This window comes from Epinephelus lanceolatus, chromosome 21, assembly GCF_041903045.1.
Source record: "Epinephelus lanceolatus isolate andai-2023 chromosome 21, ASM4190304v1, whole genome shotgun sequence".
NCBI lineage: Eukaryota > Metazoa > Chordata > Actinopteri > Perciformes > Serranidae > Epinephelus > Epinephelus lanceolatus.
The window spans coordinates 36100011-36120719 of record NC_135754.1 but is presented as its reverse complement, the minus strand read 5'-3'; the positions used below and the strand labels follow the sequence as shown (position 1 = coordinate 36120719).

Genomic DNA, 20709 nt, shown 5'->3' with positions numbered 1-20709 from the left:
CACCGGTTTCCAACAGAGGACCATCTTAGAAATTGAATTTAGAAATTCAAATAATGTAATATTATTATGTTCTAAAAAGGTTCCAAACTTCAGGCTGACAACCTTCTTTTTCTCTTCTACATGAGTTTGTCTGACCTGATGGTTTGATTCCAGTCCGTTCAATCTAGGTGTAGCGACGACTATCAATGAATAAAGCCGCTAAGAGGCTGAGTCGGCTCTTAGCTATTGTATTTCATGTCTCCATCTGCTGGTGGACCATCAGGATAAGAGTATCCATGCATAATATGATGTTAATTCCACTACAGAAGAGACTTGATGATCACTAGAATTAGTCAGGGAAAAAGGTGGATATATCGATATCTGTATCGGTTATTGGCCAAATAAGTTGTTTGTATCGGCATATCAGATATTGGCAAAAAATCCAGTATCGTGCATCCCTAGTTTGATGGCCTGACTGGTCCTGTTTCTTCACACATTTGACATCTTTTTAGTGATACTAAATCACCTTGTTTCAAGATTGTAACCCTGTGAGAAGCAAAAATAAGACTCTAGTTGTATGAAATCAGGATTCTACTCTGGCACTAACAGAGGTTTTGGTTTTATGGTACTTTGAGTTGTTTCTTGCACCGAAATGTTTCTGTGTCACAGTAAAGCTCAGATATTTTGGTGAAAACTGAGCCATTTTCTCCAGATAGTGCCGCGTTTGCTCTGTAGCTGTGCTCAAGACAGTCCACAGTGAGTGTACGTAGTGCTGGTTGGCAGGATTTTACACAGTCAGGCATGTTGTCAGCAGTAGGAGACTGGCCTTTTCACCCTGTCACCTCCGTCTGCCGGTAACACAAACAGACGACACCAGTGACGCCAATTAAAGAGACCTGGAGACAGAGAGAGACTTTGGGACAGGGCTGCAGAAAGAGAAAAGAGCAGAGAATAAAGAACAAACAGAGGTATGGAGAGTCGTAGTGTTACTGTAATGAGACAGAGGAGGGTGAGGAGAGATGAGGACAGTAATTAACCAGAGGGGAAAAGGCACAGAGAGACACACAGTGGGCGGCAGTGAAGCCTAGTGGTTAGATGGAGTCTGTGAAGCAGCAGCTGTCTGCTTTAATGTGAGGAACAGTTGTAAATCCACACAAACCGACTGCCGTCAACACCGAGGCTGCTCCGAATGTTTGGAAAATAAAAGCATCATGTCTTCACCTGGTTATCTGTGCTGTATAGTAAAGTGAAAGCTGAGTGGTGTGAAGAAAGAAACCAATAGAAAGAAGAGGAAGCATTTTTATTGATGAAGGCTTCGGCTATGGGATTTAAGCATCTGCATATGTTTAATCACAGAGGTGTAGACGTTGGTGTCAGCAAAAAAATAAAGTCAGATTGGTTGCAGACTGACAGATGGAGGCGACTGTGTCAGTTGGGCCACCCCTGGTCAAAATTCTGTTCACTGTGAGTAGTTACCTTGTTAATCGTAAATTTTTCCCAGACATAAAAATATTCACATCATCTGTCCCTGAAACCCTTTGTTGCAAACGTCGTTGCAAAATACACCTGTTGGGTGCTTTCCTCTGTTACCACATTCTGTGACCGTGGCTTTCGACCAGCATCAAATGTCATCAGGTGGTACCCGACCTTCACTGAGTGTTTCGACCCTTAACCACACCGCCCTCCAGTTGTTGGGTCGGCAGTGCTGGCCAAGTCACCGCACATCTGATCCTGGCTTCCAGCTTTCCTCCTCTCTCTTGCTTCATAGCCAGCAGGGGGCTCATTCAGCCTCCTGCCCCATCTTTTGAGAGGCTTGCTTTTTGCTCTTCTCGTCCAGGCCCAGAACCGACAGCAGTCACCTGCCTGCCATCCTTTGTCTCTGCACTACTTGTCAGAGAGGCTTCCTTGATGCCCTCTAGGTCATTGTCAAATGTGCCCATGTGGTGTTGTCTGCTGCTCTTGGCCATTTGATTCGCTCTTTCTTCGACGAATGGATGGGGGTAATGGGAGAGGGGCTCACTTGATCTAGGTGCTGGTGCTGGGACGACTCTAACCTCCAAATTCCACCAGATGCGTGTTGGTTGCGTCTGCGCTTCGGAACGGCAGCGGAGCCGATACGTTTCAGTTCTAGTCAATGTGTGTGTTTCCACCGGCTGTGGCTGTGCTGCGTTCCGGCTCCATCACAGCTGCGGCGCTCCGGAGCCCTCCCCAACAGATACGCAGGACTTCTATTTTTGCCAGACGCCGGAGCACAACGCAGCAATTCAGCACAGAGCAGATCGTGCGGGGCAGGAAGTCGTGCACAGAAACAAAATAAACATCCGTTTAATTTTCAAAATAAAATACCCAGTGTTCACGGCGGATCATATTTCCCTGCACTACACCTTGAAAACATTGTAATGGGCAGAGGCAGGCCTGAAGTCAACAGGTCAGAGGTTTCCAGACGTCATATCACCCCGTTGACACCATGGACGAGGAGATGTTAATCATGGAGGTGCACCGAGATGTCTTCCTACTACTCCTCTGGTTTTGTGGTTCTGTTTATAGAAACTACATCTTGTTATATTGCGCGATTATGCGTGAGTTTGCGATATCTCGTGGGTTCTCGTGACTCCCGCTGTCTGGCAGAGCTGCACCGCTCCGCACAGCAAACGCAGCCAGTGGGTGTTGACGGACGGCGGAGCACGCAACGGATACCCAGCACAGCCGTTCCGCAATGGACACGCATCCAGCGGAATTCCGGCGTAATTCAAAGAGATCTTCAGCACTGTGGTGTGCTTCCTAGCTGAAGTTCTCCCTCGTCTCACTGGACACGAGATCCTTGCGCTGCACTTGAGTCGCTGCTGTTCCACACTTGGACACGCTCTGGTGTATTTTGAGCCTTCTGATGTTTGACTCAAATAATCAATCATTATTTTTTCAAATGTTGATGGAAAAGTAGGTTAAAAAGTGTGTATCTGCCATTTATTGACCAAATTAACATAATCTCCTATACAGTCATCAAAATGACCGTGAGCCATGACTACAAGACCACATTTTAAGACTCCTATGTAGCCTACAGCCCTGTGAGGGAGAGGCAGCTTTACCTCCAGATAATAAAATGGCATCATCACGACATCGGCCCTAAAAGGGTCTACAGATAAGTACCTCATACAACCCTACTTCAAAAAATCCAATCCTTTAAAATACCCAGTACATCACCAGAGAAAAGGCTTAAAATAATAAGCATGAACATTGTTGTAATCATCTTGGTACCCTCTACTTTCCTTGCCCTCCTCTCTGAAGGGTCCCGACCCTGGTGTGCTGTGTTACCATGGAAGTGTTGCACAACAAGACCACATTTTGAGACTTCTATGTAGCCTACAGCCCTGTGGTGGAGAGTTGTGACGTCGGCCCAATTGACAGTGCAAATGCAAACAGTAAAAAGCCCTTAAGGTACGTAATTCTGGTCTGAAAACGCCTACTGATGGTGGTGCTGGATGAAAATTGAAAGGTTTGCCAGAGTTGTTAGAATTTATGCTGAGGAGAACATGAACGTGTGAACCAAATGTCACGGCAATCAATCTAATAGTTGTTGAGGACATTTCACTGATAACAGTAAATGCAAACCTCGTTGTAGCACAAGAGCAAAAGTCAGGGGATCACCAGAGTCAGTAGGATTCATCTGCCGAGCACCACAGATGCCTGTACCAAATGTCACGGCAATCCATCCAGCAGTTGTTGAGATATTTCAGTAAAAGCTAAAGACGTTGCTTTAAAAGGTCACCGGCAGAAAAAGGTTGAGAACCATTGTGTTCATGAGTCTGCGGAGGTACAGACATCAGCGCTTTTAAATGTTATAAGTGAGTAGTTAGTAATAATCATTGTAGGCTGTTTAAAATGTCTCCATGGTGCATTCAAAGACTTGTCAACCAGGAAACGGCCCTTCAAAACACAAAGGAAAAGAATAAAAGGGCCCTTTACAAACTTGTCACACACATACTTTTCAATTCAGGTGCCTTTGTTTCAAGGTTGTATTTTAAAACGTGTTCATGTTAAACAAAACCTAATTACCTAAAGCAGCCACTGGAAACAAGTTGGTGTGGATGAGATGAAAATGGACTCTAACTGGTAATGACACCAGCTCCGCTCTTTGAAATGCAAATCAGATGCTTTGTGAACAAAAGCAGGTCCAGGTTACATTCCAGCGACTGCAGGTGTGGCTTTTAAAGCATCTGTCCGTATCGACAGTTAAATCCATCAGAGCCTTGTTTCTCTGTGCTGCTTTTCTTTGTCTTATCTCTCCTCCATCAGCGCTCAGAACCAAACCAGAGGCTAACGACTTGTTAGACTGCAGGTAATGAGAGCAGGGCAGCGGTTCCAGTGGGTGATTAGCAGGTAAAAGTCTGTTTAAAAAATAATCACACTGATGATAAATGAACTCCAAACTGAGTTTGTCTCATTTATTAAAACAGCGCAGCAGGTTCAATAATGCTGCACGATTTGTACATAAATTTCATTTTTATGGATGCACAGTGTCGACACCCACCCTGTTTCATTGTGTGTACTCTCTCACTGTTTCAGCTAATTTTTATTTAGATTAGGTCTGTGATTATCTCTTTATCCACCCAAACTAATGTTTCAACTCACAGCTCAGTTTTCAATCCTTTAGAGAAAATTATTTCAAAGATGTGAGTCATAATTCAGCTTCAACAGACGTTTTTACTGACCTCCAGTGTTTAATCTTTCTGTAGTGATGTAGGAGGAGGTATGTAGTCTTTTTCGGGATAGGGGCATAAATTGGAATATTTCGTGCATGTAAACTTAAAGGGATAGTGCACCCAAAAATGAAAATTCAGCCATTATCTACTCACCCATATGCCGAGGGAGGCTCAGGTGAAGTTTTAGAGTCCTCACATCACTTGCAGAGATCCAAGGGGAGAGGAGGTAGCAACACAACTCCACCTAATGGAGGCTGACGGCGCCCCAGATTCAAACGTCCAAAAACACATCATTGAAACCACAAAATATCTCCATACTGCTCGTCCGTAGTGATCCAAGTGTCCTGAAGCCCCGACATAAAAAGTTGTTTGGAAAAACGTCATTTGAACTCTGTTTTTAGCCTCATTGTAGCCTGTAGCTCTGACTGCCTCTCTGGGCACCGCGCTCACGTGTGTGCTTGCGTGACCATGACACATGGGCACTGCCTTCATGTGTGTTCACGTGCTTTCGCTGGTCTGGCGTGCAAGCACACACACGTGAGCGCGGTGCCCAGAGAGGCAACTTTTTATGTCGGGGCTTCAGGACACTTGGATCACTATGGACGAGCAGTATGGAGATATTTTGTGGTTTCAATTATGTGTTTTTGGACGTTTGAATCTGGGGCGCCGTCAGCCTCCATTAGGTGGAGTTGTGTTGCTACCTCCTCTCCCCTTGGATCTCTGCAAGTGATGCGAGGACTCTAAAACTTCACCTGAGCCTCCCTCGGCATATGGGTGAGTAGATAATGGCTGAATTTTAATTTTTGGGTGCACTTTCCCTTTAAGGCTGCTTCTCAGCCTTGTGTTTAATTACTTTACAATCTGGGTCCTCAACAGGGGGTCTGCAACCCCTAGGGGGTCCTCAAAGTTACTGTAAGGGGCCCCCAAATTATTGTTTGGTAATTTAATTTTCACCCAAGTTAGCACATGTAGGGGGGTTTAAACACCATTAAACCTGCTAAAAATAGGTTATAGACTCCCATCGCACCACTCTGCAGTAAACTAGTATGCCTTTCTGTGTGTGGGTTTTGGGGTTTTTTTTGTGCATGTATCACGTTCAATGTCAGCAGTGCAGAAAACATGTTAGTAAACAGTACAGAGCAGCATAGAGGCCATTGAAAACAATGAATCCAACAAACACCGACTTTCACACGGGAGAGCGGTGTCGTGTCCCATGAGATTGTGAAGCCAAACCTTGTTCTTTTTTTTCTAAACCCAACCATGTGCATGTCATGTTGAATTAAAAAAAATCGACTCATGGTGTTGTACCGACGTAGTGCTTTTATTTTGAAAGAGACTGTATGCAAACTGTACATTTCCTGTAAAAACAGAAGTGTATTTTGAAAACAGACAATGCATGTGACAGGCTGAAGTTGACAAGGTGTCCCAGAACATCAACAACCAACACACCCAGGGTACCTTGGACGTCATATGTGGACGTGGAAAGTCCATGACCAAACGTGGACATGTGACGAGGTCACAGTGAGGATGTGTTGGGGAATGACAAAGTCTCAGGTGTCCTTAAATGTCCCTTTAGTTTTAGAAAACAACACGACCGTCCATCTGGTGCCGCCCTCAGGACAACCTTTACATCTTTTATCCCATCAGTGGTGAAGATCTCCGTCTTTAATCCGTCCAGTCCAACAGTTTTGTTTTAGTGATGAGACACAAGCCTGGTGGAGACTTTTATCGTCTACCAGCAGTTTTATAATAATGTCTTAACAGCGAGTTTATGATAAACACCTCCTCACCATGTTTTCTATTACCTGAAGCCTCATTGCTTCTGAATAAGCTGCAGTAAAGTGTACACAGTGTCCCCACTGAGCGTCCTCCATCAGGATCCCATCTCTCCTAACAGCATCACCTCTTCCTGAAGGTTACATTAACCTCACGAAATAACTGCCGCCTAAACCTCTTATCTGATCCTTTCAGTGACTCCCATGATCCTCCACTCACCTCCCGTTCGCTCTTAAGTCCGCCTGTGCTTGAATGCAGGTCATTACGGCCCCCTGTAATATCACATCCATTCCAGCTCCTCTCCTCTTCTGCAGTCGACAAGTGCCAGAAAGTAGTTTGAATATTTTGTCTCTCATTGAGTCCTCGCAGCACAGCTGTGTCCTGTAACCCCAGAGGCGGAGCTGTTACTGTCAAACACTGGGAAATAAAATGGAACCTGTCTGTCTTCAGAGTTTCATCTCACCTGGATGCGGTCTAGTTTTCCAAAACCTCAAAGCTCACACCTGAAATCCAGGAAATTCTTCAGATATGCTCTTTCTGCTGCATTATCAGCGCATATATGCAGATTTTTAGGCATCAGACTGCTCCCTATTGCCAGAAAAATACCCAGCGAAATAGTCTTTCTGTTTCTTTGTTACTGGTGTGTCATCAGGATGTCAGATACGTGGCGGAAAACAGGTTAATAAATGGTGGAAAGCAGACGGAGGCCAGTGAAAATGTGGTGATTACTTCTTCGTTTTATATCTGTTACTGATTCAGTCTGTCTTTCCCACTCAGAACCCACTGATGTGAAACAATTTTCGAGCCCTGCTTGGACAAAGACGGATGGAATTTGTGGCCGTGTGTCATTGTACTGTGCCAGAAAAGGGGCAAAAATTAGTGTCCCGAGGAACAGTGCCAGGCTTTGACACCAGTGTGACATAAGCCCCATTTCCACCAAGCAGTCCAGTTCAGTTCAGTTATGCATTTTGTTCGTTTCCACAGAGGACGGTCACTCTGGTTTTATGTAACCTCTGTTCATACATCAGTAAACTACAACTATAAAATGAAAGAGAAAAAAATAACTTCATTCACTGGGCCGACTGCCGGCAACTTTTAAGGTGGAACGTTAACTTGTAATGTTACTCAATGCATGAGTTGATGACGTGAATCCATCAGCACACCTTAAATTTCACTGTGACAACTTTGAGCATCACTTTAGTTTTTATATGACACACACTTTTAGTAATGACTTTAAAAATATAGATGAATTTGGAGCGGATTATGTGAAGGTCATATATTCTAATCCTCACTTCCTGTGGGCTACAGCAACACTAAACCCCTGAGCTTGCCTGAGAAGGACTAAATGCACAAAGCTGCTATTTTTAAATATCCCATGGAGAGAGACTCTCACTGCAGCCTGTTCTATTTTGTTGTGAAAATGTGGGCGTGCAGCCTCGTTCTGTGGACGATAAACCAGGTGCAGACTTCCATCTGTGTCACCGCTGATGAGGAAATACAGCGAGTGCTGGACGGAGCAGTGAGTGACAACAACCCCGCCCACATTTAAGAGGACTGTCTGAACAGACCGAGGGTCTAGGTACCATGTCTGAAGGGTCACTGCTGGTTCCAAAGGTACTGGACTGAAAGGGTTTGGTGGTTTCTGAATCATAGCATTGCAATTTCCGAGTCCACCAAATGATGCCACTGGGCCCCTGAAATTACACTGTGAAACAGACGTCTGCAAATCAGTGGATACGATACAATACGATATGATAATTTGTCTTACGGCACAGCATTTTTTTCAGCGTCACAATCCCAACAAAATAACATTTCTAAAGTCTAGAAGACCCGCAGTATTAAACCATTTTATTCCCCTTCAGTCTCTAGGGCCCGACGATGTTGAAGATTCAGGTCATTCTAACCAGGTAGTCATACTTTTTTGCTTTATGCACCACTGAGGAACTTTTAAAGGAATTAACAAGGCCCTGCCTCCTACGCTGTGCCCAGTTCTTTCTAAACATCTGTCATTGTGTTTCCATCACTGCCGATTGGAGCTGGAGCCGATAAATACCTTGACTACTAAAGATTGTCCTGAGAATGTGACCTTTCCTAACAAAGACAGAAGCCAGATTTTAATGGCTGTTAGAAGTCTTTTTGTCCAGTGGGAAAGAGGCAATAGTGAACAAGGTGCAACTGAAGCACTGACTTAATATTCAGTCTGTGAGTGGTTCATCATGACCTGCTGTATAAAGGTCAATGTTAATGGTTTTTAGATACATTATAAGACCTGTCCTCACAGTTTAGTTCACAAAGGCAGCTCTATAAAGAAACGTCTTTCTGAGTTTGGTGTGGAAGAGGTTGACTCGCCTGCACAGAGCTCTGACCTCGACTTTGAGTTTTTTCTTCAGTTTACTTTGTGTCTCCCGGCACACGAAGTGCATTAAAATATAAACTGGTTTTTGAAAAAATAATCCCAGTAGCTTCTCTGGAGTTTTTCATTGTATAACGCAATCATTGCCCAATTTTCAAGGCAGTATATCTTGTCCATGTTTGGTAGAAAGTTAAAAAACGAACACTGAGCAGTTTCTTTCAGACAAAGATCAGTGAATTGATGTTAAGCGTCGATGCTGTTAGACTGTTGTTGTTTTTCTTAATTCGGTGTGTCCTTGACGTCGTTCCATTTTTAATGTCGTTTGTGACGATGATAGGTACCAGGCAGTAGCAGCAGTATAAAGAGTGAGACAGTCTTTGGTACAGACAGCTGCAGACATGAAGGAGAAACTTTCCACCGTCAGGCTCTGAGATAACATCTTCTCTCATCTGCATAGAAGTGGTGAATTTACAGCTCACAGATACTTCATGCGACACAGTCTCTGACTTTTGTTTCATATCTAGTGTTGGCAAAAAATGTGGTTGCACATTTCCAATCCATCGTTAGCACCGTTAGCTTGTTTACTGTAGTATAAGAATGCCATTGTCACACTGAACGTCCTGCTGAGCCCCGTTCAAACTTCAGAACTTAATGTCTGTGAAGATTCTCAGTCATCCAGGTCATGGTAATTGTAAGTGCTAATATCGTAGGCAACTGGACTTGCTTGCGTTTCTTGAAGACGCTTCGCCTCTCATCCGAGAAGCTTCTTCAGTTGACTGGTACGAAGTTGCAGGCTATAAACCCTGTGTGGATGGGAACCCTTGCAGAGTCGTAGGGGTCACGTGAGCTCTTAGTTTCAGAGTCGTTAAGGTCACAAGGTGAGTCGTTAGGGTCAGGTGGGACCAGGGGTGAATGGGTGTGAAGACTGCATTGTAGGTGGGTGACACCTCCTCTGTTTAACGATGGTCGTTCCAGCTTGACGTAGATGGCTTCTTTTACTCCTCTTTCAAACCATCTTTCCTTCGTGGCCAAGATGTGCACGTTGCTGTCCTCAAAGGAGTGTCCCTTCTCCTGTAGATGTAAGTGGATAGCCGAGTCTTGACCCAAGGAGCTGGCTCTCCTGCGTTGTGCCAAACATACTGTGACCTAAACGACTCTGAAACTAAGAGCTCACGTGACCCCTACGACTCTGCAGGGGTTCACACCCACACCGGGTTTATAGGCTGCAACTTCGTACCAGTCATTTAGAACTGAAGAAGCTTCTTGGATGAGAATCGAAACGTCTTCAAGAAAGTCCAGTTGCCTATGATATAGCACTTACGTTCAGAACTTAATATGGAGGGGAAAAAAACGAATTGTCGAATATTCTTATTAAACAGTGGTACAGCCCTAATTTTCTATATCTGAGGCATGAGTAACTGCCATAGACCTTTTTCTCTGTTTTCTCTGGTCATTTCACACCAGTTTTAAAAGTATTTGCATTTTCCTGCTGCACAGACACCTCAGTTTATGAAAAGAATATATTTACAGTGGTGAAACACTTATTTAAGGAAGTCAACCCCAAAATGAAGTGGTTTACCTAAAGAACTGTGTGCATGTAAGAAGCAGAAACTGTACATTTCAGGTGAGAACAGAAGTGTATTTTGAAAAGACACAATGCATGTAACAAGCATTAGGGTAAATGTAGACAGCCATGTTTAAAGAACTCATGTTAAATTAAAAACGTGGGGCCAACTGCTGTATCTGCTGTCATAAAGACAAACCAATCCCCATGTTTTTTGTTTTTTGTGAAAGAATCAGTAGCAGTCTATTCTACAATAAAATTAAATGTTACTTATATAAACTATAAAATAAACTATTACAATGAATTTAATTGAATTAAGTCATTCTTATTTCATTTGGTATTTTTCAGATACAGGTTTGTGCTCATGATTTCTGGGTCGTATATATGTTGATGTTGTCCAGTGTCTTGTCGTAGCTAGTTTAGATGCTAAATCTTGCACTTGGGCCCTTCCTAACTACCAAACACCACTGAGAAGCGGAAATTGACACACCGTCCCTGAACGTCCAAAACTGATGCAGGAGAGCACCTTGATCGTGTAGGTCCACTGGCAAACCTGCTGTACTTGATGAGCTGGGATGAGAAGAGAGAGTCATCTCTGGAGTCTGATGAACGTGGACTGACAATCAACACAAAAGAAAAAGTTAACACCTTTCGGCAAACACAGCGGACAGATTCTTAATGTCTCGGCTGCAATTACAGGAGCGGGAGTCAAACCTGTTTTGACTTTAAAGCCTTTAAACTGACAGAATGACATGTTTTCAAAACTCTCCAATAAATGAGCTGCAAATCCTGGTGACTTTTGTTTACAAGCCCCGCTCACTTTTAATTGGATAGCAGGCGCCTAAATACAGGAATGCAACAAAGTGGACTTTTCTATTAGGCTGAAGAAAACAAACTGAGTCATTAGTGGGGACTCTTGTTTAAGTTGTGGACTGTAATTATATTTGGTGTTATAAAGCATAATAAAGCTAATATTATTCATAGATTATTTTTATGCTTTTAGAGTTAGATTGAGGCTATCTATAATTACACCTCACAGAAAATAATTGGGTTTTTCCGCGTCAAAGCAATTAAACATGTGCATCAATAAAGGAGGCTTTTTAATGGCCTCTTTGAATCCTGCAGTCTGTTCGGCTGCGACGCTGCCGTTTGTTTTTCTGTGTGAAAACTGCCCTGTCGCTGCTCTTTATTAATATGGAGGAGGAAGTGAATATTATTTTGCTCATCAGGTGCTGTACTGACGTTTTCACAAACTTTACCTGTTCACACACGTCACAGCACAATCAGCATTTCAGGAAACTAATGTCAGACAATAATCAGTCTTCGACGCGAGGTCTGTAAACTCTCCATTACTCTCCACAGGAAATCAGCGACACAGAGATCCTGGAGCTTACCCACAGTGCACTGGGGCGCATGACGGTGATCCGGCAGATCTTCCCCTTGTGGAGGGACAGCAGCACCCGCTGTATGAGACACAACCACCGGATCTCCTCTCTGCTGTGTGACCCACAGGAGGGATACCTGCAGAACCTGGAGGTAAACGATTACTCATTAACATGAACATGACGTCCTGTTGTCACTGGGTTGATGACTGATGAGTGTTTGTTGAGTTTCACCCAGTTTCAGGTTGAGTATTCCCTGTTGTCTGAAAATTAGCAGCGGAACAAAAACGTAAGTTAAGGGGGCAAAAGTCTGAGTATGGCTGGCAGGAGGGGTGGTGGATGGGTCCAACAACCACTGCCGAGAGGTCAGTGTTCACTTCCTGTAAGAGTCTAAAGCAAAACCCTGTTCTTTTTTCCTAAACCCAACCACATGTGTGTGTTGTTGAAGGAATAAAATATCAATTAGAGGTGTTGTACTGATGTAGTGCTTTTATTTTGACAGAGACTGTATGCAAACTGTACATGTCCTGTGAAAACAGAAGTTTATTTTTAAAACAGACAATGCATGTAACAGGAAGTTGACACGGTGTCCCAGAACGGCAACAACCAACACAGCCAGGGTACCTTGGACGTCATATGTGGACGTGGAAAGTCCATAACCAAATGTGGTCATGTGACGAGGTCGGAGTGAGAATGGCCCAATCCCAATACCCCCCCTTGCCCACTACCCCTTGGCCCTCGAAATGAAGCAATGAGGGGTAGGGGTAGAAATCTTTCCCTAGGAAGTGGGACACGTCGGTTACATTCACGCATATGTAACTATTTTAAACAGGAAGCTGCGAACCATCTACATTTCCAACCGGCATCTACAATGGAGTCTCATTCATCCTGCCGATCACGTTTGCCGCATTCATCATGCTTCGTTTGATGAACGACAGACGACAGGGGACTTCTGCTAGCTAGCTAACCAGCTAATATTACGAGGCAGCATAGTTATGCTAGCTGGCGTGTTATCGTAATGTGAAAAGTCAGACAGTTGTGCAGAACAAGACAGATGACAGACGCCAGATAGTGTGAGCTAGCTAGCTAGCTAACAAGCAACTTGACGACAGTAACGTTAGCTATGTATGAACTTTTTTCCGTCTCTTGCTCGGTGGTAGCCATGGCGACGTCTACCCCTGGCAAGTCAGCATCTGAAATCCCTCGCTCCGAAGGGCTAGTTTCATATCCACTACCCCTCGTTATGCCCCCTACCCCTACACACAATAGGAATTGGGACACCACTACCCCTCATGGGAACACGCAAATGTAGAGGTAGGGCTAAGGGGGGGTATTGGGACGGGCCCATTGTGTTGGAAATATACCAAATAAATGAATACATTTATTAATAGCATATTAAATGTTGCAAAGACACCTTAAATGTAAACTTATATAATGCAAACCAGATTTAGGATTTCAATCCCTGCACAAAAAACACTTAGTTACAGTGAGAAAATGATCGTTTTTTGACTTGAAACACGCAGGTTTGGAGGCACAGTTCTGACTGCAAGAGCATCGATGTCTCAGTGAAAAACATCAGATTGGAAACCATTGGAAACGTTAATGATACAGTACGTATGAAATGTACAATTGTAATCCAGCAGTAAATAATCTGCCGTGTGTGTCTGACTGTGGATGGTGGAGCTGCAGAATGGATTTGTGGAGTTTGTTAGTTGCAGCGGTGGCTGTTAGCAGCTAGCTCCGCTCGCAGCCTTCACAGCTTCACCCCGCAGGACTCCACTCAGTCCGGACTGGAGAAGGTTTGTGGGTTGATGGTGTTTGACAGGCAGGTAGGAGGCTCAGTTATCTGTGAGTGTAGCTGTGCTGTAAGTAAATTTCAGATTTTTCAACAAACATGACGTGAAATCGCTCTACCCGCTTAATTTGCGCTGCTTAACTCGGATTTCGTGTCGTTAGCGTGGACCATCACACCACCAGGAGGGAAACTGCATCTAATCGCATCTTTACATTGACCTTACATGTAATTTATTCATGTGAATTGTTTTATTTGTGCCCAGGGTGAACACAACATTAGACTAAATCTAAAGCCATATCCAGAAAATCTTCGCGTCATTTTTGTTAAGTGGGAGAAAATGGAGACGTGTCGTCCATCTTTATGTACAGTTTATGTTCACGGCAGAAAGTTTCCTCTTCTCGCCAAGACTACTTCACGTACGGATTTTGTTCAGTGCTCCATCGCTCCACATCTCATGTTGTAGCTTGATGTTATGTCTAGTAGAAAAAGTGGATGTTCAAAAAATGCGGTTTGAAAAACTGATTTTATCTTTAATTGGAAAGTTCACGGAGTCCAGAGGACAATTTTTAAGAGATTATTACCTCCAGTTTGGAATTTCAATTTGTTCAGAATAATCTGTGTCCTCGAATCACTAACATCCCTCTGTGAAATATTTTAATTTGTCCCCTTCAGTGGGTCTTTTGGAGGACAGAAAGTCCTTCACCAAAGAATATGACAAAGATAACAGTTCTGTTTAATAGCTTCACATGAAGATTCACATACTGAAGCTGGGTCCCACATTAAATTGGTTCGTAACAGACAGCCACTGAATGAATGCTCCAGGGAATACATTAAATAGTTTGAGGCCACAATTTATTCAAAGGCACAAATTATTAATTTGAGGAGACAAATTAAATAATCAGAGGGTCCAAATTATTAACTGAAGGAAAAAGAATCTGAGGACAGGAGGGAAAGATTTCTCCGTCTGTTTCTTTGATACTTTCTCCTGCAGTAAGTGAGTCACAGTCCGTCTGTAGGTTTAAACAAATCTGCATTTGACTCATCCGATCTCTGTCGGAGCCTCGGGCGTCCATAGTGTGGAGCCCAGGGAGCGGCAAATCATACACACATACACACCCTAAAGTCATGAGCACATTCATAAATTCACCCACCCACACAAGCACAAACACACCGTGCACGTACAGTACAGGAGTGCGCCGAGGCCGTCAGAACAAATCTCAGTGTTCAAATATCAGCTGGATGTTACATGAGGACGCACAAGGTCTCAGACAGCTGTATCGCTGAGAGGAGACAGAACATGCTCCTCATCGTACCTGCAGATGTGTTTCTATGTGTTTAAGCTTTCACACAGTTCATGGCTTCAATATGTTCAAACTGAACTGAATCAGGGACTCATGTTGTTCCAAAGTTGTATAATTGCCTAGAGTTGGTTCGTGTTCTCACGGCAGCATTTATAAGAGGACCAGATCAAATGCCTTGTGTGAGAAAGCTGCTCTTGATTGGTCAGAATTTCCATGTGGGAAAAATCCAGGAAGTAAAGCAAACATTGAAGAAGAGTACACTTGCAAGATAAACGTGACACTTTCTAATGTCACAATGGAGGGACAACTACGCAGGTTGATTTTAGCGCTGCTCATCGTGGACTATATTGCTGTCATTGTTCATTTTAGTCAAACCATACAGTTTGAAAACGAGGCGCGGCTCCAACTAGAAAACAATGTTTTGATGCATTGGATGTGCTGAATGTGCATATTAAGGCAGTACAGGAGGAGGTGCACATTAATAATCCTCCAGGACTGTAACATGCTCATGTTTAACCCAAACAATGTGTCATGTGACTGCAGTTGCTTCACATCCAGGTCGGAACACCTTCTCACCACAAACCAACCGCACCAGAGTTCGTTTGTAACCGGACTGAGACCACCTCTTCAAGAAGGTCTCAGTCCGGTTGTTTTGGTGTGTTCACACCTGCACAAACGAACCGCAGTGAGGGGACAAATGAACTTGAGTTCAACTGAACCGGACCAAACAGGGCAGGTGTGAAAGCACAAAATACACACTGTCAGACACACACACACACACACACACACTTGTGTTGACTTTTATTCGCAGTTATGAAATATCACAGTGAAGAGTGGCTGACATCTACAGACAGCAAACAGAATGATTACTGTAATTCACATCCAAAAATACTGCAGGTTTTTTTGGTCTTGTTTTGACATTTGCGGAGACGAGTCGTTTTCTACAAGATGTCTGACATCACAACCCAGAGGTCTTTCTCTCTCTCTCTCTCTCTCTCTCTCACACACGCACATACACACACACACATCTTTCCATCTCTTTATCGTCGCACTGCTTCTAGTGTATCTTCCTCCTTCCAATTTTCACCTTTCTATGCCTCTGTCCTACTTGCAGTCGTGGCCAGAGGCATTATGTTTTTGGGTTGTCTCTTCATCCCATGTAGGCCAGGAGACAGGTCCACCCCTTATCATGTTTTCTGCTATGTTTTTTTGCTATTATTTCCTGTTAGACTGTATATACCTCAAACCACCATGAGTTGATAACGAGCACCTTAAACTTGGGGCCGTTTGGTCTCAGGGGCCGAAAACCCTATTTTTGGGACATCTTTCTGTCAAAATGATGTAAATGCAAGGGTGGCATAAATAGTCAAACAAGTATGACATTTGGCACTGAGTATCCTGATACAAAGGGTAGAGTAGCAAAATAAGATCCTGGGCATATTGCAATTTTATTTTCAAATACATCACACATAACAGCCTCAAGAAAAATATTAAAAACGACTATCTGTTTGACGAACTCGCATCAAAACAAGATAATTTTTCGTGACTTTGTGCTTAATATCACTGCCTCTTCTCATGAATGCAATATCTCAAGAAGGCCTTGAAGGAGTTTCCTCAAATTTGGCACAAACGTCCACCTGGACTCAATTATGAACTGATAAGATTTTAGTGGTTGAAGGTCAAAACCTCCCAAAACATCTCACATTGAAGTGTGACGTCCAAGGTACCCTGGGTGTGTTGGTTGTTGACGCTCTGGGACGCCGTGTCAACTTCAGCCTGTTACATGCATTGTCTGTTTTCAAAATACGCTTCCGTTTTTACAGGAAATGTACAGTTTGCATGCAGTCTCTTTCACAATAAAAGCACTACAAACACACATGGTTGAGGTTAGGAAAAAAGAACAGGGTTTGGCTTTAGAATCATATGGGAAGCGAAAATCTGTCTCTAGGGTGAAAGTCCATGGTTGTTGGAACCACCACCCCTCCCACCCCACTCTGTCTTTCGGCCCCTTAATTTCATTGTTGCCGCTAATGCCCCTCCTCCCTCCCTATAATCACCTGGCGGCTACATTTTTACAGAGTCCCAACCTCATATCCTGCCTGCTGTTATTGGCTGGGGGCTACACATCAGTGACTGAAGGCTGATGCCGAGAAACGTACAGGACGTAGCATAATAAGAAGACACAGGCAGAGAAATATGCCACCACACACCTTCAGCATGTCATAAGTGATGATTGAGAGGGATTACAACTGTATGAGATGGTACATTGTTTATCAGGAAAATGCTGCTCACTCTACCTTCAGTATTAAGCTGGATGTTCTGTAGCTTGTCCTGTTGACGTTGTTTTCTTATTTTCAGTCTCTTTATCTCTCATTTCCATCTTTTCCTTTTATTCCTTTTCCTCCCCTGCTCTTCTTTTTCCTGTTTTCACCTGCTTATGTTTCTTTCCTCTCTATACAGCCATCTTCTCTCCGCACCACCTAAACATTCCCACCTCATGTCTCCCTGTCCTCCATCTGTCTCTCACCTGTCTTCTCCTTCTCCTTGACCTTTGTTAAACCTCTCAGTCCTCACCTGAGGCCCTCGGGGAGACAGGTAGAGGAGGACATTTGTCTCAATAATTCATGCAAAACAGGGTTAAATGTTCACTGATGTCATTCGCCCCCCGGCTCCTTCCCTGACAGAGGACAGAGAGCGTCCAGTCGTCAGACGCTGTCAGCAGGTTGTCTGGATGGAGACATTCACTCTGTTCAGGGAACAGATCAGATTTACAGGACAGAAACATTTTCCAGGAACTAAAGCTGAAAATGATCAAGTTTAATATGAGCAGTGACTGTCTGGAATCAAACCAGAGACGTCTTCACTCCTTCAGTCTCTGCTTTTCGTCTTACTGGTGGAGTGGAGGCTGAAAACAATGAATGGCATGAATGTTTTGTGTAGTCAAGAAGAAGAAGAAGAAGAAGACGAAGAAGAAGCAGGTAGCACAGTGTTGAGGTTTCTGTCAGCCTTTATCATTTTTATGCCTCCACGCCCGCGATAGCTGTGGCCGGAGGTATTATGTTTTCGGGTTGTCTGTCCTTACGTATGTTTGTACCATCCTTGTAAGCATGATATCTCAAGAATGCCTCAAAGGTATTTCTTCAAATGTGGCACAAACGTTCACTTGGACTTAATACCGAACTGCTCAGATTTTGGTGGTCATAGGTCAACAGTCAAAGCTGCCATGACCTTGCATCCATCTCATTTGATTTTTGGGAATGCAAAATCTCAAGAACAGTTTGAGGAAATTTCTTCAAATTTGGCACAAATGTTCACTTGAACTGATTAGTTTTTGGTGGCCATAGGTCTATCTGACCTCATCTGTCTCGTTCTTGTGAACATGACGACTGAAGAATACCTTGATTTTCCCATGTTCTTCGTATGTTCGTACCATTCTTGTGAACATAATATCTCAAGAACATCTCAACGGAATTTCTTTAAATTTTGTCCACTTGGACTCAACGATTAGACTTTGGTGGTCAAAGGTTAAGGTCAATATGACCTTGCATCTGTCTCATTCTCGTGAACGTGATATATCAAGAACACTATGGATGATTTTCTTCAAATTTGGCACAAGCATCCACTTTGAGTCAAGGATGAAGTGATCAGAATTTGGTGCTCAAAGTTTAAGGTCACTGTGTCCTTGTCTGTCTTGTTTCTCTTTATCTCTTCAAATTGGAATTTGGTGGTCAAAGATCAAAGGTCAGTGTGACCTTGCATCTGTCTCATTTGATTTTGGGAATGTAAAACCTTAAGAACAGCTTGAGGAAATTTCTTCAAATTTGGTACAAACGTTCACTTGGACTCAACAATGAACTGCTCAGATTTTGGTGGTCATAGGTCAAAGCTCAAGTCTATGTGACCTCATTTGTCTCATTCTTGTGAACATGATGACTGAAGAATACCTGGATTTTCCCGTGTTCTTCGTACGTTTGTACCATCCTTGTGAACATATCTCAAGAACAACTCAATGGAATTTCTTTAAATTTGGCACAAACGTCCACTTGGACTCAACAATTAGACTTTGGTGGTCAAAGGTTAAGGTCAATATGACCTTGCATCTGTCTCATTCTCATGAACGTGATGGCAGATTTTCTTTCACTTTGGCACAAGCATCCACTTTGAGTCAGGGATGAAGTGATCAGAATTTGGTGCTCAGAGTTTAAGGTCACTGTGTCCTTTGTCGCGTCTCATTTCTGTGAATGTGATATCTCAAGGACACTATGAGGGAATCTCTTCAAATTGGAATTTGGTGGTCAAAGATCAAAGGTCAGTGTGACCTTGCATCTGTCCCATTCCTGTGAACACAACATCTAAAGAACACCTGAGGGGAATTTCTTTACATTTGACACAAATGTCCACATGGACTGAAGAATAAACTGAAGGTCAAAGGTCAAGGCCAGACCAGATTTTATGACCTCACCAAATGTGCTTTTTGCCATAACTCATGAATTCCTACACTAATTATGGCAAAACTTGACACAAATGACTAACAGGATAAAACGATGAAGTTATGACATTTTATATTGAAAAGGTCAAAGGTCAGCTTGACTGTGACATCATCATGTTTTAACGTCATATCTCAGGAACAGAAGGGGAGACATTTGGTCAAATACTGAATTGGTGACTCTAATCTTGAAACTGTGCTGATTGTATAGATCTTCTGTGTGTGAAGCATCCATGTTTTCACTGACATGGATGGAGACACTGGGCTGGTGGGCGGAGTCATACAACCACGAGGCGGTAGTTCTACTTTTCTAATATGCCATGTTGTCAACCTTAGTTTTTAATCTAAAACTGAAAATACAGGAGATCCAGACAAATCCTCCCTCGCTGTACCAAAACAACAGAACAGATGTTAGTCCTGTTGACCCAAATTAACGAGTGCTTTTTCTTTTGTTTTGACTCAATCTGTTTGTCAGAGGGAGAAAAGAAACGCTGAGCTACGTTAGTGAAACATGATATTTTGGCCACGAGCCCTGAAGCTTCTGCGTCAAACAGTTTGTTGTTGTCAACACTTTCAACACGTCATTATCAGCAGCGGAGCATGTAAACTGTCTGCAGCAGCATCTTCAGTAAACATGACAGATCTCAGGCCCAACCTGTATTTTACTGATGACAGATTTATAGTTGTTGTCTGCCGTTTGTGTCTGAATTCAAACAGCAGTTCAGGAGTGACAGCACGCTCCAGTTACGTGTTTTACATTTGGGTCACAGATTGTAGCTTTTCAGAATACACAGATCTTTGCAGATTTTCTTTTCTCCCGTCTCCATCTTTGTCATATAAATATGTTCTCTTCAGATTTAGTCTTTCCATGACAAAAGAGGACGACAGGGGGAATATAAATGCTTTATCTGTGTGTATGTGTGTGTGTGTGTGTGTGTGTGTGTGTGTGCCAGTCAGCTGTACTCATCTGGACACAATGATGCTCATTTGTCACCTTGCATTTGGTCTCTGCTCCCTGCTTTGGCGTGCGTGTGTGTGTGATTTGTCATAGTGTGTTTCCTCTGCCCTCTGCAGCCCAGGGTGAGAGAGCACATGATCACATGTAGACAGGCTGGCTACTAGCTGACTGTCATCTCAACTCCATCCAGTGTGTGTGTGTGTGTGTGTGTGTGTGTGTGATGTTTCAAGTGCTGTTTTTATTCAGTATTGTCCCTATATTAAAACACACAAAGACGATGTTAAAGCTTATTTTAAATTTACTTTAACGTCACACTCGTATGTTTACATGGCATCAGAGAAGCTCCATTTATTGTGTCAGTCTGACTAAAACTGGACTTTTAAAATCCATGTAAACATGTTAGTGTGACTGAAAT

The 20709-nt window shown here is 43.2% G+C and overlaps 1 protein-coding gene across 2 annotated transcripts in view; it reads left to right on the top strand.

Annotated features, from left to right (window-relative positions):
* grid1b (glutamate receptor, ionotropic, delta 1b) overlaps positions 1–20709 on the top strand; it is an 860177-nt gene that overhangs the window by 720751 nt on the left and 118717 nt on the right. For both annotated transcript variants that reach the window (XM_033611152.2, XM_033611151.2), the window contains exon 6: positions 11735–11908. In XM_033611152.2, coding sequence (XP_033467043.1) covers positions 11735–11908 — 174 coding nt within the window. The remainder of the gene's footprint in view (positions 1–11734; positions 11909–20709) is intronic.